Source organism: Bos javanicus, chromosome 16 (genome assembly GCF_032452875.1).
Source record: "Bos javanicus breed banteng chromosome 16, ARS-OSU_banteng_1.0, whole genome shotgun sequence".
Lineage (NCBI taxonomy): Eukaryota > Metazoa > Chordata > Mammalia > Artiodactyla > Bovidae > Bos > Bos javanicus.
In genome coordinates this window covers 40309467-40334235 of record NC_083883.1, presented here as the reverse complement: position 1 = coordinate 40334235, position 24769 = coordinate 40309467, and the positions used below count along the sequence as shown (strand labels likewise).

Sequence of the window (24769 nt, the reverse complement as noted above, 5' to 3'; positions counted from 1 at the left end):
ACCAGTATTCACTTGGCATCACCTATCAGTACCGTCTCCTGGTGGTAGAACATGGTACAAGATAGTGGCTCCTTGTGTCAGGAAGCTTACAATCTAGCAGGAACTTAAGCAATCAACCAATACTTAGCACATGTAATGAGTTTTTGTCATTTTACCATCTAAAAAAAAATTCCCTCAAATTCATCCATTTCTATCAGTTTCCCTCAAACTACCTAGCCCAAGCTGCTGTTACCTCTTACCATATCACAGCAATAGCTTTCTAACAACTCCCCAATCCAGCTTGTCCCCATCCACTCTACTCTCTACAAACAATTAAAAAGATCTACAAAAATTTCAAATCTTATTATGTGACTCTCCAGCTTAAAAACTTCAAAGACTTGTCATCATTCTTAGGATCAAAATTTATAGAGTCCTTTTCTCTGTTCCAGTCACAGTGGTCTAAATTCAATTTCTTATATTCATCAGGCTCAATCTTGCCTTAGGCATTAATACAAACTTTCTCTGACCACTCAGTTTAATGTCGCCACCCCCCCCCCCATGCTGTAAGTCCCATCCCAGATACTTCTTAAATCAAACACATCATTGTATTTATTTTATTCATAGTTTGCAATCTGAATCTCATAGGTGTTCTTGATTATGTTTTCTTTATCAAGAAGTATCCTTCATAAGGGCCTTCCCAGATGGCGCTAGTGGTAAAGAACCTGTCTGCCAATGCAAGAGTCACAAGAGGTGCAGGTTCGATCTCGGGGTTGGGAAGATTCCCTGGAGAAGGGCATGGCAACCCACTACAGTATTCTTGCCTGGAGAATCCCATGGACAGAGGACCTGGTGGGCCACAGTCCATAGTGTCACAAAGAGTCAGACACAATTTAGGCGATTTAGTACGTGCACACACATCCTTTATAAGAGTGGGAAACTTGTCAACCACTTTATCCTTAGTGACCAGGATAGTATCTGGTACATAACTGGTGCTCAGAATATATTTGTTGGGAAACAGTCAGGTGATTAGGAGCATAGCACTGACATGTAGTAGCTGGCTAAATTACTCATTCTCTTTGAGTCTCAATCTTCATTTTTAAAATGGGGAATGTACATGAAATATTAACTAGACTCAGTGCCTGGTAAACTACAAATGATAAATGTTAACCATTATCATGATGATCATCATCCAGACCACCATTCAGATGGAAACCTGGGTGTCATGAGTTTAAGCAAGTAGAATGAATAGCAGAGATATTTTTTACAACCACAATTACTTTAGAACTAAGGAGCAACTTGTTAACTGGAAGTCCATTTGGCTTGGTTGAGCATTTTGACTACTCTGGAACGGATGCACATAAAAGAATGAGGAAACACAGAAACACCTTGAGTTTGGGGCAATCCAAACTGACAGCACTGAGTAGAGTGATGGGAAGGGGAGGAGAAAGAGGCCAATGTACTCTCCTGGGGCTGGGCCAGCACAAGGCTAGAGTTGCTAAGTAGGGTGTCGTCAACTGGCTAAAAACTGCTGCGCAGAGGGTTGTCTAATGTTATACTTAAGGTTGTTTGAATTTCTGTATTGCTTCTTCTAACTGTTAGTAAATATAAGTACTACAAATATCTTTATGTTATTATTTTGATAGAAATCAAAAGAACTGAGTAGGATTCATCCAAGACCCCAAGGGATGTATGAGGACATGCAAGCCCACAAATCCAAGCTCTGTCCTCACCCTCATATGCAGATCCTCCTTGACTTGGGGTATACACAATGACAGAATGCCATGGAGAGGATGAACCCAAGAAGAGGCCTACATAGCCCTAAAAATGTGTGCAGGGCCACTTTTGTAATAATGCTAAAGGATAATATGGGCTTCCCTGGTAGCTCAGCTGGTAAAGAATCTGCCTGCAATGCAGGAGATCCCAGTTTGATTCCCAGGGCAGGAAGAACCAATGGAGACGGGATAGGCTACCCACTCTAGCATTCTTGGGCTTCTCTGGTGGCTCAGACAGTAAAGAATCCGCCTGCAATGCAAGAGACCTGTGTTCAATCCCTGGGTTGGGATGATTTCCTGGAAAAGGGTATGGCAACCCATTCCAGTATTCTTGCCTGTAGAGTCCCCATGGACAGAGGAGCCTGAAGGGCTATAGTCCATGGGGTCACAAAGAGTCAGACATGACTGAGCAACTAAGCACAGCACAGCACAAAGAATGTATAGTCAAGCATCCAGTAGATAAATTATGTTTTCCATAAGCACATTGTATTATATAGATTCTCTGAAGATTACAAGTGGAAATAACATTGCCTGGGACATAGGTTAGAAACCTTTCTATTAAGATCATCTGTTAGTAACATTACAAATATCATTACTGTAACATAGAATAATGGTTCAAAACATGCGGTCCACAGATGTTTGAAGGTGTTCATGAATCCATCTAAAACTTAAGGATAGGGTAGTTAGTTACTTTAAGGATAGAGAGAAAGCAGGGAAAATGTTGGGGACCTACTATTACCATCATACCAACTCTAGCTTAAAATTATTATGTGGGGTTATCATGCTATTGCCTCTGCCATCTTGGATAAGAAATCACATAGTTTGATATCACCATCTCTAACTCACAGACTGGAAGAGAGGCGGTATGGAAAAGTCCCACCGAAGAGATAGAATCTGAATTTCCTCTTACCCTCTGAACCATACCATTATCTGCTGAAAAATTCCAGATCCCATACATCTTATCTCACAATAGGAAATGACAAAAAATTGGAAATTAGAAGGCATGTGAGTCAAAGAATGACATTATTGTTCAGTTCAGTTGCTCAGTCATGTCCGACTCTGTGAACCCATGAACCGCAGCATGCCAGGCCTCCCTGTCCATCACCAACTCCTGGAGTCTACCCAAACTCATGTCCATTGAGTTGGTGATGCCATTCAACCATCTCATTCTCTGTCATCCCCCTCTCCTCCTGCCCTCAATCTTTCTCAGCATCAGGGTCTTTTCAAATGAGTCAGATCTTCACATCTACATTATTGTAGGAAGGTGTGATATTACTTGCAATGGTAAGAATAAATATATAAATGTGATACCTAAAAGTTTATAAAGGCACTTGTTAACATATGATTTCTTAGAGTTGTACAAATTCCTTTTGAGGTGATTTGGTCAATAATAGTCCCCATTTGATAAGCTAAAACAGAGGTTCAGAGAAGTTTGACTTGTTCCAACACTGGCAGTTAATCATAGAAAATTCACATTCTCTAGTATCTCACCCTATTCACACCATTGTCTATAGGCTATTTCGTTCAATTGATGCTACCCTGTAAAGAGTTTGAACTATTATTCTTTAATCACAAGAATACTTCATAAGCCATTTACATTTACTACAAACCTGTCATAAGTTAAATAAAACCATATCTATTTATATGACATAATATGCTATTTATTCAACAGCCAACTAGATCATAATGAAAACATATCAGTCTAATTACATAAGAAAGCAGAAATATGAAAGAACATAGAAACAAACAATAATTCTCTATGCTAATTTGAATGTAAGTTATTAAATAAATGACAAACATGTAACTTAATAATATTATTTACAGGGTCACATTTGCTTTACTGAGAGAGAAAAACTACCATGGAACAGGATTTCCATAATGGGTAAGTACTGATGTGAGAGATATCAGGGGAACAAAATACAAACACTCAACTTACCAACAAACCGACTCCAAAAGTTGAGTAAGAACTCGTGCTTATTTTCACAAAGGAAAATTCTAAATTTGGGGTTTTCAAAGTTGCCCACAGAAATATGTTTAATCCATATCCAGAAGCATAGTTAAGCTATGACAGCAAGGCTGGTATGAAATTTAAGCATCATTTAAAACTGCTACTAAAGGACGGGTGTTGAGGGAACAAATTCAAGAGGCCAGAGACTGATCACTACCTCTAAGCCCCACCCTCCTCACATTTCTCCTGACCTCCTTTCCCCATACCATCTCTTCCAGCCTCATCTCCCAGCAGATGCTAATAACTATTAATTGAATAACACTGAAGAGCAAGGACACAGTGCTGACACCTCCCTTCTGTCCCACCAGCAGGCTCAAAGGTGGTCTGTGGTGGTAGAAAGTGCTAGTAAGAGAAACTGAGCAGAATAGAGAACCAAGGTGACTGTAGCCAAGAGGCAGTAAGATGGGAATGAGTGAGGATGGCTCCAGGGGAATCAGGCTCTGTCCCACTGACACAAAAACTTTGAATATAGGGGTATTGAGTCAGGCATTAATATCTGGAAATTTTCCTATCTGTTTTTTTGAGTAGTTTTTAATGAGAAACAGTATCTATTGACTACAATATAGCTGTATGTGGCCCATCAAGTTGCAACCCTGAACTTGAGCTCTCCTCTCCATCCAGCACAAGCCACCATCTTCTCTTGCTTCAACCACTGATATACTCTTCCAGCTAGTCTCCCTTCTTCTCTTCCTGCCCACCCCACTCCATCCACATACACATTCCATTCCACACATCATGCTCAACCCAGCAGCCAGAGTGATCCTTCTGAAGCAGAAATCCAATCAGGTCACAGGCCGATGGATGGTCTTCAATTATCCTCTGGATAAAATCTGAATCACTGGTGGGGCCTGATGAGATACCTCTGATTTTATTTCCTACTTCTTTGTCTTACTCCTCCTCCATCTTAGCGCTAAGCTTCCTGTCCACTCCCACCCTGGAGGGCTCTTCAATACAATCTTCTATACAGTTCATCATTCCAGTCTTTGCTGCAGTGTTACTTCCTTCCAAACACTCAATCTAAAGGTTCCTCCTCCCATCAGTTTCTAGCTCATTGACCTATTTTCTTCAGAGCACTTAATACCTGATTTTGTATTATTAGTCTAGTAGTTAGCTCCATAGGGCACCAGACTTGCCTGTCATTTTCTCTTTTTTCAATACTGTAAACTAGGAAAACAATCCTTTTCTTAACTTTCTTCACCTCAATCATCCCAATCTGTTTCAAGGATCATTGTTACCCACCCCTGCCTCTCAAGACACACACACACAACCACCTTCCACCTTTAATATATACCTTTAATAAAAATGTTCTCTGGCACCCAGTTACTAACTGCACACATGTATTTTCTATTTATTGTAATCAAGTGCTCATGACAGAGCTTCAGCAGCAGAGATTTTGTAAAAAGCTATTCTGAGTTTATAGCAGAGAGGAGGGGCTGAGGGGTGACCATGAGCTCAACAAGCCCTCAAATCCTCTTCCTTCCCTACAGAGAGCATCATGTGCCTTCAAACTGACTTGTTTCAGTACCCACATAGCCAAACAATGACAACAACAAAACCCCTAAAACTGTACTCCAACAGTAGTGGCTAATCTGAGTCTTCAGAGCCCCTGATACTAGCACTCAGGGAAAGCTCAATGCCAGCATGCCTGGAATGCATCTTAATAAATCCTCAGTGGGACGAGGTTGACTAGGAAAACTCCAACACCTTGGAGGTTCTTGCCTCCATTTGTGGTTGAAGGCATAAATTCTGGAACCAGACAGCTTATATTTAAATTTCTGCTTTGTCATCAAGCAGTTGTGAGACTTTGGTAAGTGAGTTATTCTCACCAACACCAAGTGTTTTCCATAAGAAAAACTGAACCCAAAGAAATGACTTTTCAAAAGGTTATGTTTTTCCCTTCATTTACTTACCTGAAAAATGAAGATAATTACAGTACTTATCCTTAGGATTATAATGTGGATTAAGTGAGTCATTAGTGAAAGTTGCTCAGTTGTGTCCAACTCTTTGCGACCCCATGAACTATACAGTCTATGGAATTCTCCAGGTCAGAATATGGGAGTGGGTAGCCTTTCCCTTCTTCAGGGGATCTTCCCAACCCAGGGATAGAACCCAGGTCTCCTGTATTGCAGGCAGATTCTTTACCAGCTGAGCCACAAGGGAAGCCCAAGAACACTGGAGTGGGTAGCCTATCCCTTCTCCAGCAGATCTTCTTGACCCAGGAATTGGACCAGGGTCTCCTGCATTGTAGGCAGATTCTTTACCAACTGAGCTATGAGGGAAGCAAATGAGTCATTAATCAATCTAAAACTAAGAATTTCCTGGTGGTCCAGTGTTTAAGAATTCACTTTCCAATGTAGGGAATGTGGGTTTGATCCCTAGTTGGGGAATTAAGATTCCACATGCTGTGGGCCAACTAAGACCATTAAGCGGCAACTAAGACCCGACACAGCCAAAAGTAAATAAGTATATAAAGAAAAAAATAAAACTAAAACTAGTTATAATTATCCTGCTTCTTCAGCAAGGTCTTTTGCTTTCCCTGGAATAACTGAGAGAGACTCAGAGGCCAATCTGTATTCAAATGTACATAAATAATCACCTAAATGCTTATAAGCAAATTGTGTCTAAGAGAAGATTTAGTAGGACAACTGAACACAAAAGAAGATTTTCTATTTCCTGATGTTTATATCTAGGAAGGCATCTCAGATCTCCAGAAGCTATAGTCTGGTGCTTCCACAGAATTAAGAGGGTTATCTAAGCAGCCAGCCCAGGAAAGAAACTTGTGCTAATCCTCAGACTCATGACCAATGTCACATTTGACTGAAGTTAGTGAAATACATGACATAAACATTTGAAATAAAGCTTTTGAGTAGAAATTTCCTTTAGATCTTTCTATAGGATTTGATTTCCTTTTAATTTGGACTTCCCTGGTGGCTCAGACAGTAAAGCGTCTGCCTACAATGTGGGAGACCCAGGTTCAATTCCTGGGTCCGGAAGATCTCCTGGAGAAGGAAATGGCAACCCACTCCAGTATTCTTGCCTGGAAAATCCCATGGACAGAGAAGCCTGGTATGCTACAGTCCATGGGGTCGCAGAGAGTCAGACACGACTGAGCGGCTTCACTTTCACTTTCACTGCAGAAAATGTAGCGGCCCTCAGCGGGTCATCTGATACTTATTCCACACATTACTGTGCACAAAGCACTTAGAACTAGGCAGGACACAAAGCTTTCCTCCAACAATTTGAGAAAATACCTTGTAATGCTTTCAAAAGCTATCAAGCCAAGAGTGGAAGGACTTTTAACTCTGATATGCTTGCCATTTATAGCCAAACACAACTGACACAATCTCACCTGTAAATAGTTTTGCCATCACAGAATATTCTTAACCAATGTTTGCATGCTGCGTTGTAAGCACCAAAATCTTCTCACCTCAGACCAGAGCTATTAAAATTTCCAAAACACTGCTGAATTTCCATCCATGCCCTCCCAAGTTTACCAGTATCATTTTATAGCACTTTAATGGCTCTGTAAGACTGATTTTCATGTGTGTGTGCTTTTCTAAATACCAGATTTAAATGAGTAATAAGTCACAGGACCAAAATTATTAACATTTAAAGTGAACCAGAACACCATAATTATCATAATTCATGCTTTTACATAGATATCAAATTCTCAAAGAAAAAATTTGTATAAACAATTATCTGGGACTCACTTGAAGACTAGTGATTTGGACATTTTCAAAAGCCTGTCATTTGAGACAGATGTCACAGCAACAATTTCAAAATGCTTTATTAACTCTGCATCACTGCTATTAACTTTGTTTCTATGATGATCTATTACCTTGAGTATTTTCAAAGCATTATTTAATGAAAATAGCTTTCACTATATCAGTAACTTGCCATTCTCACAAAGAAGGAAGTTTTCAACTACAGGTCCCTAACTCCGTTCCTTTAGGTAAACAAACATGTCAGTACATCACAGAAATAAAAGGTATTTGAAGGAACTCCTGTAAAATTTAAAATCTATGAGGAAAAAACAGTGTTTCTTCACACAAACATCCCAAGCCAAGTCTTACTAAATGAAAACCACCAGCATCTCAAAACTATATATCACAATAAAATCAATTCATCTGAAACAGAAGCATTTTAATTTAAAAAATTCTGTCACTTTTGTGACTTACCTCATCATCTTTGTACCAGGACAAACTCTCAGCAGTAAGGACAAACCAGTATCCCTTAGAGCCTCCTTTCATGATGCCAATGTTGCTGATGGTTAGCCATCCCTTGCGAATCACCTTCAAGAGAACACAGATCGGCAGAGATGTTTAGTTTAATATAAGCCTATGGGGAACACAAGTCTTGTCCTAAGTTAAAAACAAGATACAAGTTACAGTAAGAACAACATTGTTTCCCCAAAGCTCAACTTCTCTTAAACTACTCAAAATAATATATCTTCCAAAAGCCCAGATAACCAGAGGGAAGTCTCTACCATCAAATGAACAAAATCAAATCAAAATTGCAGATTCGTAGGGATGGTGGAAGCACAGAGACTGAAACAGGACTAAAATTCAGCAGATTAAATGCTTGTGCCTGGCCTATTTATGGCACTGCTGCTACAATTAAAATATATTTAGTGATTGAATGAACAACAATAGATTCTCCATGCCCACTGTCTCTTATCCCTGTCCAGCCCACTGGCCCATTTGTTTGCCTGGTTTGCATCTCAGAATTTCACCAGAGACTGGCCACCAAATGGTGAAAAGAAAACACCCAAGCCAACCAATTAGTTCCCTGTTAACAGCTCTGAACGGGCTGAATGGGAGAGAAAGCTGAAACAATACGCTAAAATTAAAAGTTTAAAGTTTTTAATGGTGCAGATTTACCCATCTACTTCTGATTGTTTTTGCTAAGCTAAAGAATACCCAGAATCATCATAAAAACCTTTAAACAGTGTTTAACTTTTCAAACGTTAACAACTTGGATAGAAATTATCTACAAATGGCATTTAACTGAAGATCTTTTTCTCATGGTTGTTGCAAAGTTAAGTTCTGTTTTCCATGTGGCATAGTTTACCATTTCCTCTATGCTAGATAATTCTTGTTGTCACAGAAATGAAATACTACATGGCACTGTAATAGCATTCTAAATATAAAAAATCACCCTATACCTGCATGTTCATTATGTTAGACATCCTGAAATAATTTTTTAAATTACTGAATGACTAATGGGTGTCACTTCTTAAAGGTAAATGGAAATACCCTAATAATCGGATTTTATTTTTATATTTATATTTTAAAGTTTTCTAGTTGAAGAAGGAAAGCCAATTCTAGGGAAAACTGTGAGATAAGTTTTCAAGGTCAAGGTCATTATTGATCTTCCAAGACTCATTCCACATTCCCAGTCTCAGTTACCCTTGATTCCCCGTTTCAGTACCTACCAGCATCAGCTATTTTTCCCTTTTTAACTCTACAGACCCCCAGACAGAACCCCATTCAGGCCCACACTAAGGCAGTACGACTGTTTAAAATTACTCCTTCTTATCCTCTAAGAAGGAAACAATACTTCTCAAAGTATGGTTTATACCAGCTAATAAAATAAAATGGTTACAGTAAATAACCATTGGGATGCTTTCTAAAAACACAGATTCTTGGGACAACTACAAATCCACATGAATCAGAATAGATACATATGAAACCCAGGAAGCTACAGATTAATACTTTGCAAAGTGAGTCTTTTTCATACTAAAGTTTGAAAACCACTGCATGTATACATACAATCAAAATTTCATTTTCCTTACAGCAAATAATCTCATTTAATTTTTAGTAAGAAGGAACTGGTTATTTCCCAGTAAGCCTGTTAGCCACACCACCACAGCTTACAAACAGCATACTCAACATAGCCCGCTCAGTGAAAGTATATTCACTATTTCATTTTATCAGGTATCTTGGATAAAGAAGAAGTCTTCCAGATACTCTACAAACTGCAATAAGATAATTTCACCTGTTGATAGAACATGCTGGCTTCATTAAGAAGAACCATGAATTCAGTTCAGCAAACATTTGCTAAGAACCTATCATATGTCAGTATGAGAAAGGTGATGATGCTACACCCTGCCCTCAAGAATTTTACAGTTTTATAGGGAATGAAGATCCATAAAGAGATAATTTCAACGTAACAGTGTAACAAGAGATGTATGCTAAGTAAGAGAAGGATACCGGATACAACTTAAGAAATGTTAATAGTTAATAGGCTTTCCTTGGAAACATGGTAGCTCAAAAGAGCCTAACAGAATTCAAATTAGACCAGGAAGTAGTCCTGTCTGCCTGTTTATTTGTTCTCCATAAAGAAGGACAAAAAAAGAACACAATAGAAAAGAGCCACTTCATGCCAAAAATATGAGTTGGGATGAAGAAATTGAGGCTGCAGAGGTAAGTAGGGTAAAGTTAGAGTCAATCTAGTTCAACAGACCCCAAATTCTAGATAAAATTGGCAAAATAAAAATAAATTTCAAGTATACATGTAAATTTATTAAGTATATATGACCATTGTACTACTAAACTGTGTATATCCACAGAAACACACAAAGAAACTTGAAAGTATGATACGAAGATGAAATAAATATTTTATTTTTTTATTTTGTGGGAGAAATCTATTTGTTACGTTTACAACTTTGTTATTGACTTCTCTGTGTCACAGAGTGACAGTACTGGTATTGACTTCTCTGTGTCACAGAGTGACAGTACTGGTATCAACACACATATATAAACACACACACACATATTTTAAATACTAATACATCTTAACTGTTTTCTTGTTTTCTAGATAAAAATATGTATTTAGATGTTCTATTACATCCTCCTGCATTCCAGCGAATTTTCCACGCTCCCTGAGGCAAACTAGGTTATGTAAGCTGCCGAAATAACCCAGGTGAGAAATGACCAAGGTGTGAAGTAACATCATGATGAAGAAAGCATAAAGATAAATAAACCTACTGGACAAACACCTAGGAGACAAAATCAGTAGGACTTATGGCTGGATGAAAGGGGGATTAGTGGAAGGAAAGACTCTAGAACTGCACTGTACAGTAGCCACTAACCACATATGGTTATTGAGCCTTAGTGACTAGTTTAATCTCAGATGTGTGGTAAGTGTAAAATGCACAGTGGATTTTGAAAACTTAATACAAAAGAAATGTAAAATATTTCACTAAATGTTTTAAAATGTATCACATGTGAAAATGATAATATGTAAGATATACTGTGTTAAATAAAATGCGGCAGGTGAAATGAATACTAAGAATAGATTTTATTTAACACAGTATATCTTAATATCTTTTATTAACGTGGCTTGCATTATATTTTTACTGGACCTTGCACTATTTATTCTAGAATGATTCTGAAACTCCTGGGGCTACCAAATCAGAAGGAGTAGAGGAAGAGAACCAAGTTTTAGAAGTGAGGGAGTTGACAGTGAATTCAGTCAAGGCCATGCTGAATATGAAGTATCTGTAGGAAACACATGGGCTTCCCAGGTGGTATTAGTGATAAAGAACCTGCCTGACAATGCAGGAGACATGGGTTTGATTCCTGGGCTGGGAAGATTCCCTGGAGGAAAGCATGGCAACCTACTCCAGTATTCTTGCCCGGAGGATCCGATGGACAGAGAAACCTGGCAGGCTACAGTACATGGAGTCACAAAGAGTTGAACAAGACTGAAGCAACTTAGTATGCATGCGTACGGGAAATACAAATAGATGTGACCTGACCTCTGATGCAAAATGGAAATGTTAGGACTGGACATTAAGACTTGTGAGTCATCAGTATATATACATAAGTGACAAGCATTGATAAAACTGTGTGAAATAGTAGTGGCTCACAGTGGAATCCTTGGGAAAATATAAGGTTGGTGCAAAAGTAATTTCAATTTTGCATTGTTGAACTTTGCCATTTGATATTGGAATATATTCTTGAATAAATGTGGTTAAGTTATACATCATTTTAATGAATATTTATTGCTTTATGTTTTTCGCTAATGAATTACTACTTGCTGTTTATTTTATATGTATTTTACACCTAAGAAATGATGTTACACAAAAAGCAAATTCGAACAATTTTCTTATTCAAGTTCAAAATGAGTCATAAAGCAGTGGAGACAACTCGCAATGTCAACAATCCATTTGACCCAGGAACTGCTAATGGAATGTACAGTGCAGTAGTGGTTCAAGACGCTTCACACGGGAGACGAGAGTCTTGAAGATGAGGAACATAATGGCCAGCCATCGGAAGTTGACAACGGCTAGCTGAGAGGATCATCGAAGCTAATCCTCTCACAACTACATGAGAAGTTGCCCAAGATCTCAACATTGACCTTTCTATGGTCATTTGGCATTTGAAGCAAATTGGAAAGGTGAAAAAAGACTGACTGCCCCGTGAGCTGACTGCAAATCAAAAAATCAGTGTTTTGAAGTGTTGTCTTTTCTTATCCTATGCAACAACAATAAACCACTTCCTGATCGGATTGGGATATGTGATGCAAAATGGATTTTATATGACAACCAGTGATGACCAGCTCAGTGAATGGACCAAGAAGAAGCTCAAAAGCTCTTTCCAAAGCCAAACTTGCACCAAAAAATGGTCATGGTCACTGTTTGGTGGTTTCCTGCCTGTCTGATCCACTACAGCTTTCTGAATCCCTGTGAAACCAATCCATCTGAGAAGTATACTCAGCAAATTGATGAGCTGCACCAAAAATTGCCATGCCCCCAGCCAGCACTGGTCAACAGAAAGGGCCCAATTCTCCACAGCAATGCCCAATAGCATGTCGCACAACCAATGCTTCAAAAGTTGAACAAACTGGGCTACAAAGTTTTGCCTCATCCATCATATTCACCCGAACTGTCACCAACTGACCACTACTTCTTCAGCATCTCAACAACTTTGTATAGGCAAAATGTTTTTACAACCAGGAGGACATGGAAAATGCTTTCCAAGAGTTCATCAAATCCCAAAGCATGGATTTTTATGCTATGGGAATAAACAAACTTATTTCTCATGGACAAAAATGTGTTCATTAAGATGTGTGTGAGCCTAGTTATAAAGATTTAGAATTCAGAGTTCAAAACCATTAAGGAAGCCAAAGGCAAGGTGAATTTCAAGGAATGTGTGGCTGGGAGTGTCAGATTCAGCACAGAAAAGGACATGTAAGGTGCAGTGCAGACATCATAGTGTCTTAGCTATGCAAATTGCAGTGAGGTGGTGGGATGAGTCAGAGTTCACTGGGTTGAAAAGTGAATGGGAAGTGAAAAATGAAGACAATGGCTACAGAGAGCTCTTTCTAGAGAAGGAGAAAAGCAAGTTAAAACCAGAATAGACATTGGGTCAAAGGAGGTGCTTTTGTTGTTCTTGCAGTTGCTATTGTTTTTTGATTTGTGGATTTTTTTTCTTTTTTGATATGAGCAAAAATTGGGTACATTTATTGCTTGAGGAGAAATAATAGGACAGGGCAAGAGATACAGAAAAAATGATGTAATGGCAAAGAAGATGGGAGTGGATGAGATGAAGAGCACAGAGAGGGGACTGTCTTTGAACAGGAATGAAGCTGCTTGATCTTGTGAGCCTGGGAGGCTGGAAGAGTGAGGGTAGATGTAGGTTCTCTGCGTGGAAAAGCGTAGAAGGTTGAAAAAGGTTATAGTTGAGCTTTCTATTTCTCTTAATAAGAGAACAGACTGAATTATCTGCAGGAAAGTAAGGATGAGAAGTTGGAAAGAAGGCTTGAGCATAGTGTTAAGCTTTGGGACAATCAGTAATTGAATGAGAGACAGCATAATTGGAATTAGTTTAACGAAAAGAAAAAAGGTTGACAAAACACAGCACTGAAAACCCCTAGAAGATAACATAGGAGAAAATCTAGATGAACCTGGGTAAGATTATGCCTCTTAAGATATAATACCAAAAACACAATCTGTGAAAGAAATAAGTTGGTAATCTGAACTTCATTAAAGATAAAAATGTCTACTCTGCAAAAGACAGGATCAAGAGTGTTAGAAGACAAGCCACAAATAGGGGGAAATGCTTGCAAAAAACATAACTGATAAAGGACTGTTATCCAAAATATACAAACAAATCTTAAAACTTGATAATAAGAAAACAAAAGACCCAATAAAAAATAGGCCAAAGACATTAACATACCTCAACAGATATGCAGATGGCAAATAGGCATATGAAAACATGCTCACTATCAGATGTCATCATTTCTGTCCTTTATTGTGCTCATATTTGCATGATACGTTCCCTGGTATCTCTAATTTTCTGGAAGAGATCTCTAGTCTTTTCCATTTTATTGTTTTCCTCTACTTCTTTGCATTGTTCACTTCCAAAGCCTTTCTTATCTCTCCTTGCTATTCTTTGGAACTCTGCATTCAGATGGATATATCTTTCCTTTTCTCCTTTGACTTTAGCTTCTCTTTTTCCAGCTATTTGTAAGGCCTCCTCACACAAGCATTTTGCCTTCTTGCATTTTTCTTGGGGATAGTTTTGATTACTACATGTTGTACAATGTCATGAACCTCCGTCCATAGTTCTTCAGGCCCTATGTCAATCAGATCTAATCCTTTGAATCTATTATCACTTCTACTATAAAATATAGTATAATATAAGTAAATAGAAGGGATTTGATTTAGGTCACATCTAAATGGTTAAGTAGTTTTCCCTACTTTCTTTAATTTAAGTCTGAATTTTGCAATAAGAAGTTCAAGATTTGAGCCACAGTCAGCTCAGATCAATAAAGGACAGAAAGGTATGGACCTCACAGAAGCAGAAGATATTAAGAAGAGGTGGCAAGAATACACAGAAGAACTGTACAAAAAGATCTTAATGACCCAGAAGACTGCAATGGTGTGATTATTCACCTAGAGTCAGACATTTTGGAGGCCAAGTGGGCCTTAGAAAGCATCACGAAGAAAAAAGTGAGTGGAGGTGAAGAAATTCCAGCTGAACTATTTCATATCATAAAAGATCATGCTGTGAAAGTGTCGCACTCAATATGCCAGCAAATTTGGAAAACTCAGTAGTGGCCACAGGACTGGAAAAAGGTCAGTCTTCATTCCAATCCCAAAGAAGAGCAATGCCAAAGAAGGTTCAAAATACAGCACAATTGCACTCACTTCACAAGCTAGCAAAGTAATGCTCACAATCCTTCAAGCCAGGCTTCAATAGTACGTCAACCGAGAACACCCAGATGTTCAAGCTGGATTTAGAAAAGGCAGAGGAACCAGAGATCAAGTTGCCAACATTTGCTGGATCATAGAAAAAGCAAAAGAATTCCAGAAAAACATTTACTTCTGCTTCATTGACTACGCTAAAAGATTTCACAGTGTCAGTTCAGTTCAGTTCAGTCACTCAGTCATATCGTTCTCTTTGAGACTCATAGACTACAGAATGCCAGGCTTCCCTGTCCTTCACCAACTCCCAGAGCTTGCTCAAACTGATGTCTATTGAGTTGGTGATGCCATCCAACAATCTCATCCTCTGTCAGCCCCTTCTCCTCCTGCCTTCAATCTTTCCCAGCATTAAGGTCTTTTCTAATGAATCAGCTCTTAGTATCAGGTGGCCAAAGTATTGGAGTTTCACCTTTAACATCAGTCCTTCCAATGAATATTCAAAACTGATATCCTTTAGGATGGACTGGTTTGATCTCCTTTCAGTTCAAGGGACTGTCAAGAGTCTTCTCCCATACCACAGTTCAAAAGCATAAAGTCTTTGGCACTCAGCTTTCTTTATGATCCAACTCTAACATCCATACATGACCACTGGAAAAACCTTTGTCTAGCTTTGACTAGACAGACCTTTGTTGGCAAAGTAATGTCTCTGCTTTTTAACATGCTGTCTAGATTGGTAATAGCTTTTCTTCCACGGAGCAAGCATCTTTTAATTTCATGGCTCCAGTCACTATCTACAATGATTTTTGAGCCCAAGGAAATAAAGTCTGTCACTGTTTCCCCATCTATTTGCCATGAAGTGATGGGACCGGATGCCATGATCTTTGTTTTCTCAATGTTGAATTTTAAGCCAGCTTTTTCACTCTCCTCTTTCACTTCTATCAAGAGGCTCTTTAGTTCTTCTTCATTTTCTGCCATAAGGGTGGTATCATTTGCATATCTGAGGTTATTGATATTTCTCCTGGCAATCTTGATTCTAGCTTGTGCTTCATCCAGCCCGGCATTTCGAATGATGTACTCTACATGTAAGTTAAATAAGCAGGTTGATGATATATGGCCTTGACATACTCCTTTCCCAATCTGGAAGTAGTCTGTTGTTCTGTGCCCAGATCTAACTGTTGCTTCTTGGTCTCCATACAGATTTCTCAGGAGGTAGGTAAGGTAGTCTGGTATTCTCATCTCTTGAATAATTCTCTGTAGTTTGTTGTGATCCACACAGTCAAAGGCTTTGGTGTAGTCAATAAAGCAGAAATAGATGTGTTTTTTTTGGAATTCTCTTGCTTTTTCTATAATCCGACAGCTGTTGGCAATTTCATCTCTGGTTCCTCTTTTAAATCCAGCTTGAACATCTGGAAGTTCTCGGTTTACATACTGTTGATGTCTGGCTTGGAGAATTTTGACCCTTACATTGCTAGTGGTTGGACAAGTACAATTGTGAGGTAGTTTCAACATTCTTTGGCACTACCTTTCTTTGGGATTTGAATGAAAACTGATCTTTTCCAGTCCTGTGCCCACTGCTGAGTTTTCCAAATTTGCTTGCATATTGAGTGCAGCACTTTAACAGCATCATCTTTTAGGATTTGAAATAGCTCAACTGGAATTCCATCACCTCCACTAGCTTTGACTGTATAGATCACAACAAACTGTGGAAAGTTCTTAAAGAGATGGGAATACCAGACCACCCTACCTGCTTCCTTCTATATGCAGGTCAAGAAGCAACAGTTAGAACTGGACATGGAACAACAGACTGGTTTCAAACTGGTAAAGGAGTACGTCAAGGCTATATATTGTCACCCTGGTTCTTTAACGTATATGCAGAGTACATCATGCGAAATGCCAGCCTGGATGAAGCACAAGCTGGAATCTAGATTGCCGAGAGAAATATCAATAACCTTAGATATGCAGGTGACACCACCCTCATGACAGAAAGCAAAGAGAAACTAAAGAGCCTCTTGATGAAAGTGAAAGAGGAGAGTGAAAAAGCTGGCTTAAAACTCAACATTCAAAAAATGAAGACTATGGCATCTGGTTCCATCATTTCATGGCAAATAGATGGGGAAACAATGGAAACAGTGACAGACTATTTTCTTCGGCTCTAAAATCTCTGCAGATGGTGACTGCAGCAATGAAATTAAAAGATGCTTGCTCCCTGGAAGAAAAACTATGACAAATCTAGATAGTGTATTAAAAAGAAGAGACATCACATTGCCGAGAAAGGTCCATATAATCAAAGCAATGGTTTTCCTGTGGTCATGTATGGATGTGAGTGTTGGACCATAAAGAAGGCTGAGCACCAAAGAATTGATGTTTTTGAACTATGGTGTTGGAGAAGACTCTTGAGAGTCCCTTGGACTGCAAGGAGATCAAATCAGGCAATCCTAAAGGAAATCAACCCTGAATATTCATTGGAAGGACAGATGCTGAAGCTGAAGCTCCAATACTTTGGCCACCTGATGCAAAGAACTGACTCATTTGAAAAGACCCTGATGCTGGGAAAGATTGAGGGCAGGAGGAGAAGGGGATGGCAGAGGATGAGATGGTTGGATGGCATCACCAACCCAATGGACGTGAGTTTGAACAAGATTTGGGAGATGGTGAAGGACAGGGAAGCTTGGCATGATGCAATCCATGGGGTCACAAAGAGTCGAACATGACTGAGTGACTAAACAACAACAAAATAGCAGCTTTATTCATAATTGCCAAAACTGGGTAATAACTCAGATGTCCTTCAATAGATGAATGGATAAACAAACCATGGAAAATCCAGATATTGGAATATTTATTATTCGACACTAAAAAGAAATTAGCTATCAAGTCATAAAAAGACATGGAGAAATCTTAAATGCATATTCCCAAGTGAAAGAAGTCAATTTGAAAAGCCTATATTCTGTGTAATTCCAACTATATGAGATTCTGGTAAAGGGAAATCCATGGAGACAATGGGCTTCCCAGATAGCAGTAGTGGTAAAGGACCAGCCTGCCTAAGAGACACGTGTTCAACCCCTGGATAGGGCAGATCCCCTGGAGAAGGGCATAGCAACCCACTCCGGTATTCATGCCTGGAGAATCCCAGGGGCAGAGGAGACTGACAGTCTACAGTCCATGAGATCAGTAGCTGTCAAGGGTCGGGTGGGAAAAGGGAGAGATACATAGGCAGAGTATATAGGGTTTTTAGGACTTGCCTGGTGGCTCAGAGGTAAAGAATCTGCCTGCAATGTGGGAGACGTAGGAGGATCCCCTGGAAAAGGAAATGGCAACCCACTCTAGTGTTCTTGCCTGGGAAATCCCACAGATAGAGGAGCCTGGCAGGCTACAGCCCATGGGGTCACTAAGATCAGACACGACTGGGCGACTAACACACAGACATAGAATTTTTAGGGCATTGAATATACTCTGATGCTATATGGATATATATCATTATATGTTTCTCCAAACTCAAAGAATGTATAACACCAACAGTGAATCGGAAGGTAAACTATGGACTTTGGGTGATTATGATGTGTCCATGTAGGTTCATCTTTGGTTTAACAAAAAATGTACCACTCTGGTGAGTGATGTTGATAATGAGGGAGGTTATGTATGTGTGAGCACAAAGGAAATATGAAGAAAATCTCTGTTTCTGCTTCTCAATTTTGTTGTAAACCTAAAACTTCTCTAAAAACATAAGGTCTTAAAAATAATGGCTGAAAGCTGAGTGTAAATACCATAAACTGCAGGCCCACAATCAGCAATTACATTATCATCTCTAAAAGCGCTCTGCACACCTGATGTAGAAAAAGTGAATGTAACTGGGAATTGATCCAGTGTTCTAGACCCAAGTGACCAAAGTTCATGGATGTAAAGATGTTGAAGGTTTTCAGCAAGAGAGCAATTTAGGTGATCATCCATTTGATCTAAGCCAGGCAGAGAAATGAGGCCAGGAGGGAGCTAATAGAGAGGCAGAAAATAACAACAAAAAAGGCAGGTACTACATTGATCAGGTGTCCCCAACCCTGAGGTCATGGGCCAATAATGGTTTATGGCCTGTTAGGAACCAGGTAGCACAGCAGAAAGTGAGTGGTGAGTGAGCAAATGAAGCTTCATCTGTGGGTCCCCAGCGCTCCCATTATCACTGGAACCATCCACTCCCTTCCCACGTCCATGGAAAAATTGTCTTCCATGAAACTGGTCTCTGGTGCCAAAAAAGTTGGGGACTGCTGATGTAGGTAAAGGCAAAAATAGAGTTTGGAGAATTTAAGATGATGTGAAGCAATGAATTGCTTGATCTTATTGGCATCACTGGATTCACCTGTCAAAGATGCACTATTTCTAGAAGTATTGACCGTTATAAGCAAAATGGATATTTTATTAAACATCATTTAGTTCAGTGGATATAGTCAACTGAGCTTTATGGAAATTATGAAGTACTGCTCCTGCTAAGTCACTTCAGTCGTGTCCAACTCTGTGCGACCCCATAGACGGCAGCCCACCAGGCACTCCCGTCCCTGGGATTCTCCAGGCAAGAACACTGGAGTGGGTTGCCATTTCCTTCTCCAATGCAGGAAAGTGAAAGTGAAGTCGCTCAGTTGTGTCCGACTCTTAGCAACCCCATGGACTGCAGCCCACCAGGCTCCTCCGTCCATGGGATTTTCCAGGCAAGAATACTGGAGTGTGGTGCCATTGCCTTCTCTGATGATGTACTAATAATAGCTAAAATTAAATTTGCAAAGTCTCCATGGGATTTCCAGACAAGAATACTGCAGTGGGTTGCCATTTCCTCCTCCAGGGGATCTTGCCAATGCAGTAATCATACACACATCTCTATGTGTGATATTATGTGTGTCTCTTACTTTCTATGACATAAGTCATTTTAATTACAATAGGCTTTCTCACTTGGAAAGAAAAGGAGGATTATAATTACAGTTGCCATGCTGTGAGTACACGTGGCCCACATCCCTTCACAGGAATCCCATGGAAGTGTGTTCAGAGCTGAATGCTGTCAGCAAACAGTTGTCATAAAAATGTTTAAGAAGCTCTAGTCCAATCCCAACCCCTCCTAGGGTAGGGGGCAGGGGGAAGCATATTGGTCACAAATGAACTTACCCCCTCAATGACAAACAACTCAAAGTAAGAATTAAGAAAGAGAAATTCCTAATGTACTTTTCCACAGAAGAATTGAAGGGGAGAAAAATCACAAAATCAAGGAGAAATACTGGAACAAAATAAGAAAAGACAAGTATTAAGGAAAACTGGTCAAAACACAAGAGATACAAATACTAAAGGGAAATTAATAGAACAAAACAAAGTGAAGGAGCAAGAAAAGGCAAAGACTAATAAAATTTTAAAAGAACATTAAGACAAATGGGATTGACTGTGGTCTCTTCATAGAAAAAGATATAATACATTAATTTGGTATTCAAATTTAAGATTACCAAAATAAATCCATCAACATTTGGTACAATAACCATTTACAGCCTCTTCGTGTTTGACTATCAAATTCTGTCTTGAGTGTCCAAGTAAACAAGACCATAAATATATGACTGGAAGGGACCTTGAGAGCTGAAAGGGCATGTCCTATTTGTAAGGCTTGAGGCAAACCATCTTTAAATATTTATCTCTATAAATATGACCCAAGCTTCTTTTGCCAAATACAGATACTTAGAAAGTGGAAGAGGGAAAGTGGAGTGGCCCACCCCTCTCCTTAGTGGTGAGCCTGTATGTTCTAGTTAGTTCCTCCATGCCATGAAGTCAGGCCCTGTCAGGGTTGGCAAAATCTGTATCTTAGGGACAACTTCAGACTTCAACATCTGTCTGGCACACTGGATCATAAAATTAAAACACAAGACAAGGAATAAAATTATGGGAAGAAAACAGTACATGTGGAAAAGCTTTGGGCCTTGAACTTTGTGAGCAGGGCATTCTGACCTTGGCTTAAGTTATGGTAGACCATACAAGTTTTTCTCAGCTTGGCAGCTGGCTTTTAACTGTTGCAGCCTGTATGTGGAGGTTGTAACCACAGACTTTCATATTTCGATTCTGGGAGATTACAAAAGGCTTTAACCATAGGTGAGTAGCTGCTTCTATAAAGGTAGTTCACACACCGCAGGGCTGACATTGGGGGATGTACAAAACTTCAGAGGCCCAGCAAGGGCACAGGCCAGGCAGATCAACTGGCTAGTTAGGAGGGACCTACCTTTGAGAACACAGGCCTCCTCAGGACATAGGCTGCTTATCCTTGAATTTGGCCAACAGAGATTTTCCTAAACAGGTGTGCCTGGGGCAAGAATTCAACTCTAGGGAGAAAAGTCTTTCTAAATAAAGGCCTGATAGACTTCAGGAGGGAGAATTAGACTTGCTATGTTTAAACTGTACTGCAGTTGAGGTTCATATATATTAACATCACAGAGAACTCGAAGGTCTAGCTTTAGTTTATTGGGTTGGCCAAAAAGTTCGGCTAGTGAATGTGTTGTTCAATTAAGTTCTTGGTGACAAAGAAAAATATCTTTATTTTTTTACATAAAACTGAACAAACTTTTTGGCCAGTCCAGTGTTCGTGGGCAGAGAGGGGAGTAGGAAGGGTTAGGGGCTTCCCACATGGTGCTACAGTAAAGAACCAGCCTGCCAATGCAGGAGATATAAGAGTCATGGGTTCGATCCCTGGATGAGGAAGATCCCCTGGAGGAGGACAAGGCAACCCACTCCAGTATTCTTGTCTGGAGAATCCCATGGACAGAGGAGCCTGGCGAGCTATGGTCCATACGGTTGCACAGTCAGACACTACTGATGCAACTGAGCACACACGCATGCGGGAAGGGTTAGATTAGCTGCCCTCAGTGCCATCCTTTACCCCAGGCCAGGGCAAGAAGGGAACTGTGGACGGCTGCTCTTAACTGTGCTGCTTATTTAGACTCAAGAGTCAATTCCACACCCCCACCCCAGCACATGTTCTCCAACTTCTCTGGCTTCATCATCTAAGCAGAAGAAAATCTCCTTAAGGCTTCTAGATAAATTATATAACAAGCAGAGAAACAAAAGCCAAAGGGAAGTAAAAATTACGTTTTAAATATGCTTCACAGGAGAGAAAGGTAACTCAGATATGACCCGGTAACTGGGTCTGCCATGGTTGCAAAGTCCTAAACTTTGAAATAGCAATGTTTCAAGCTTTCTTCTCCAAGACTAAATATGTGGATGGTTTTCCCTCTTTATGCACAGAGCAGCAATATTTAACTTACAGAGAGATCTCCCTCAATACATTTATAGGTTCACAAACTAGAAGAAAAAATGATTGACAGTAGGGTAGGGCTAAAACCAGCAAGATTTGCTGTCTACCCTCTTAATTCATACCTCTGAAAGTTTGCTGTCATCAGTGCCTATATCTAGGGAAAAGGTCTAGAAATATAACATAACCCGAGATAATTTTAAAGGCTAAAGAGTCTATTTGTCTTATTAAATTTGGTTGTGGCAGAGCTGATGCTGGGATTATCTTTTCTGTGCCCTCTTTGCTTTATTTATGAAGTAAGGAACACAAGAGACTATTTCAACTTCAAAAGCCCAGAAGGAACAACCCATTTTATGGAGGCCAGATTATGTTATGGAGACCAGCAGGTACAGCTGCTGAAAGAACTCCAACTCCACCTGGGCAACAGAGACCCAGAAAGGAAGAATTGCAGGATGACTTTAATATGATGTTCCACAGCTATTTCAGACTTTGCAAATTCCTTCGGAAATGTAATCTTTGGACTTGAATTTCTGAGAATTTCATAGTACAAGGGGGCTCATCATCACAAGGAGGATATGTCTATTTTGTTGAGATTTTATTACTGGGTGCGATGCTTTATATTATTGATATCATGTGATCACTGCAGAATCTTCGATAGGCTAGGGGGAAAATATGGCTGCATGTAATTTGAAATAGGAAATAAAATAGGGAGGAAACATGTGACCTGGAGCACAAACCATGCCTTGGAGTGAACTTTATTCATGAGCCATCTAGACCCATGTCAGAACCCTCTATCCACTAGTGGTCCAAGGAGGATGTCCAGACAAGCCATGATTAGCTTTGGAGGAAAAGCTTCTAGAAAGTAGTAGCAGGGCTGACAGACTGTTGATCTCTTCCCCCAAAGGAGGCTAGCCACACCCTTAGTTAACCACTAATTTAATGGTTAAACTCAATGGAATAAAAGGTGGAGGAAGGCTGAGGAATCCCTCAGGGGGTTAGGGGTAGGAGGATAAAGACGGCACACCTGTTGTTTCCTCACTCGTTCCAGCCATGGGGGAGGAAGGTGACTTCTCAGACTGGGAAATCTAGACGAATAAATAGAGAAGTATAGTTCCAGGGCTATTCCTCCCCCACTCTCTCCCCTATTCAACTTTGGAGCTAGCCTGCCCACAGAAAGCACACCCTGAGGAAGAAGGCAGTTCACGCGTGCAATTTTTTTTTTTATAAACTATATTGTTCAAAGTGTACAAATTAAGTTTTGACATAATGTTTATATCTTTTAAACCATCTCTAGAAATCAAGATGGTAACATTTTTATCATTCCCAACAGTCTGTTCATAACCCCTTGGTGTTGCCACCTCCCAGCCCTCTCTTGTTTTTTGGTTTTTTTTAGACCGTTATTTTTTTTTTAATTGGAGGCTATTAAATACTTTACAATATTGTGTATTTTGCTGGTTTTATTGTGGTTTAACAATATAAGTGGCTTCTGCCATATATTGACATGAATCAGCCATGGGTGTACATGTGTTCCCCAACCTGAGCCCCCCTCCCACCTCTCTCCCCATCCCATCCCACAGGGTCATCCCAATGTATCAGCCCTGAGCACCTGTACCATGCATCGAACCTCGACTGGCAATCTGTTTCACATACGGTAATATACATGTTTGAATGCTATTCTCTCAAATCATCCCACAGACCACAGAGTCCAAAAGACTGTTCTATACATCTGTGTCTCTTTTGCTGTCTCGCATATAGGGTCATCGTTACCATCTTTCTAAATTCCATATACATGTGTTAGTATACTGTATTGGTGTTTTTCTTTCTGACTTACTTCACTCTGTATAATAGGCTCCAGTTTCATCCACCTCATTAGAACAGATTCAAATGCATTCTTTCTAATGGCTGAGTAATATTCCATTGTATATATGTACCACAGCTTTCTTATCCATTCATCTGCTGATGGATATCTAGGTTGCTTCCATGTCCTGGCTATTGTAAACAGTGCTGCAATGAACACTGAGGTACATGTGTCTCTTTCAATTCTGGTTTCCTCGGTGTGTATGCCCAGCAGTGGGATTGCTGGGTGGTATGGCAGTTCTATTTCCAGTTTTTTAAGGGATCTCCACACTGTTCTCCATAGTGGCTGTACTAGTTTTCATTCCCACCAACAGTGTAAAAGGGTTCCTTTTTCTCGACACCCTCTCCAGCTCTTATTGTTTATAGACTTTTTGATAGTTGCCATTCTGACTGGTCGGTCACATGTGCAATTTTAAGAGATAAGTTTAATTAATTCAGGGAAGTGTTCAAAGGTTTTTCTCACCTAAAACACTTGATAAGTCAGTCAACCAACAAGTATGGAATGCCTATGATGGACCAAGAACTGGGAGAGGAGCTCTGCCCCTTTGTCCACAGATGAGAGCAAATGTGACAATGCCCAGGTGAGTCTCACCAGTGGGCTGACGTAATGTGAAAAATACAAACTTATGACTGGGATAAAGAAGCTGTGAAAACAAGTAAAGCAAAGTATACATAAAGGGATTTAAAGAATAATCAAATTAAAATACAAAATAATCAAATATTTGTTGAAATATTGTTTTGTT

General features: G+C 39.7%; 1 protein-coding gene across 12 annotated transcripts in view; it reads right to left on the bottom strand.

Annotated features, from left to right (window-relative positions):
* Positions 1–24769, bottom strand: part of DNM3 (dynamin 3) — a 643632-nt gene that overhangs the window by 293393 nt on the left and 325470 nt on the right. For all 12 annotated transcript variants that reach the window (XM_061382632.1, XM_061382633.1, XM_061382635.1 and 9 more), the window contains one exon: positions 7938–8051. In XM_061382632.1, the coding sequence (XP_061238616.1) occupies positions 7938–8051 (114 nt within the window). The remainder of the gene's footprint in view (positions 1–7937; positions 8052–24769) is intronic.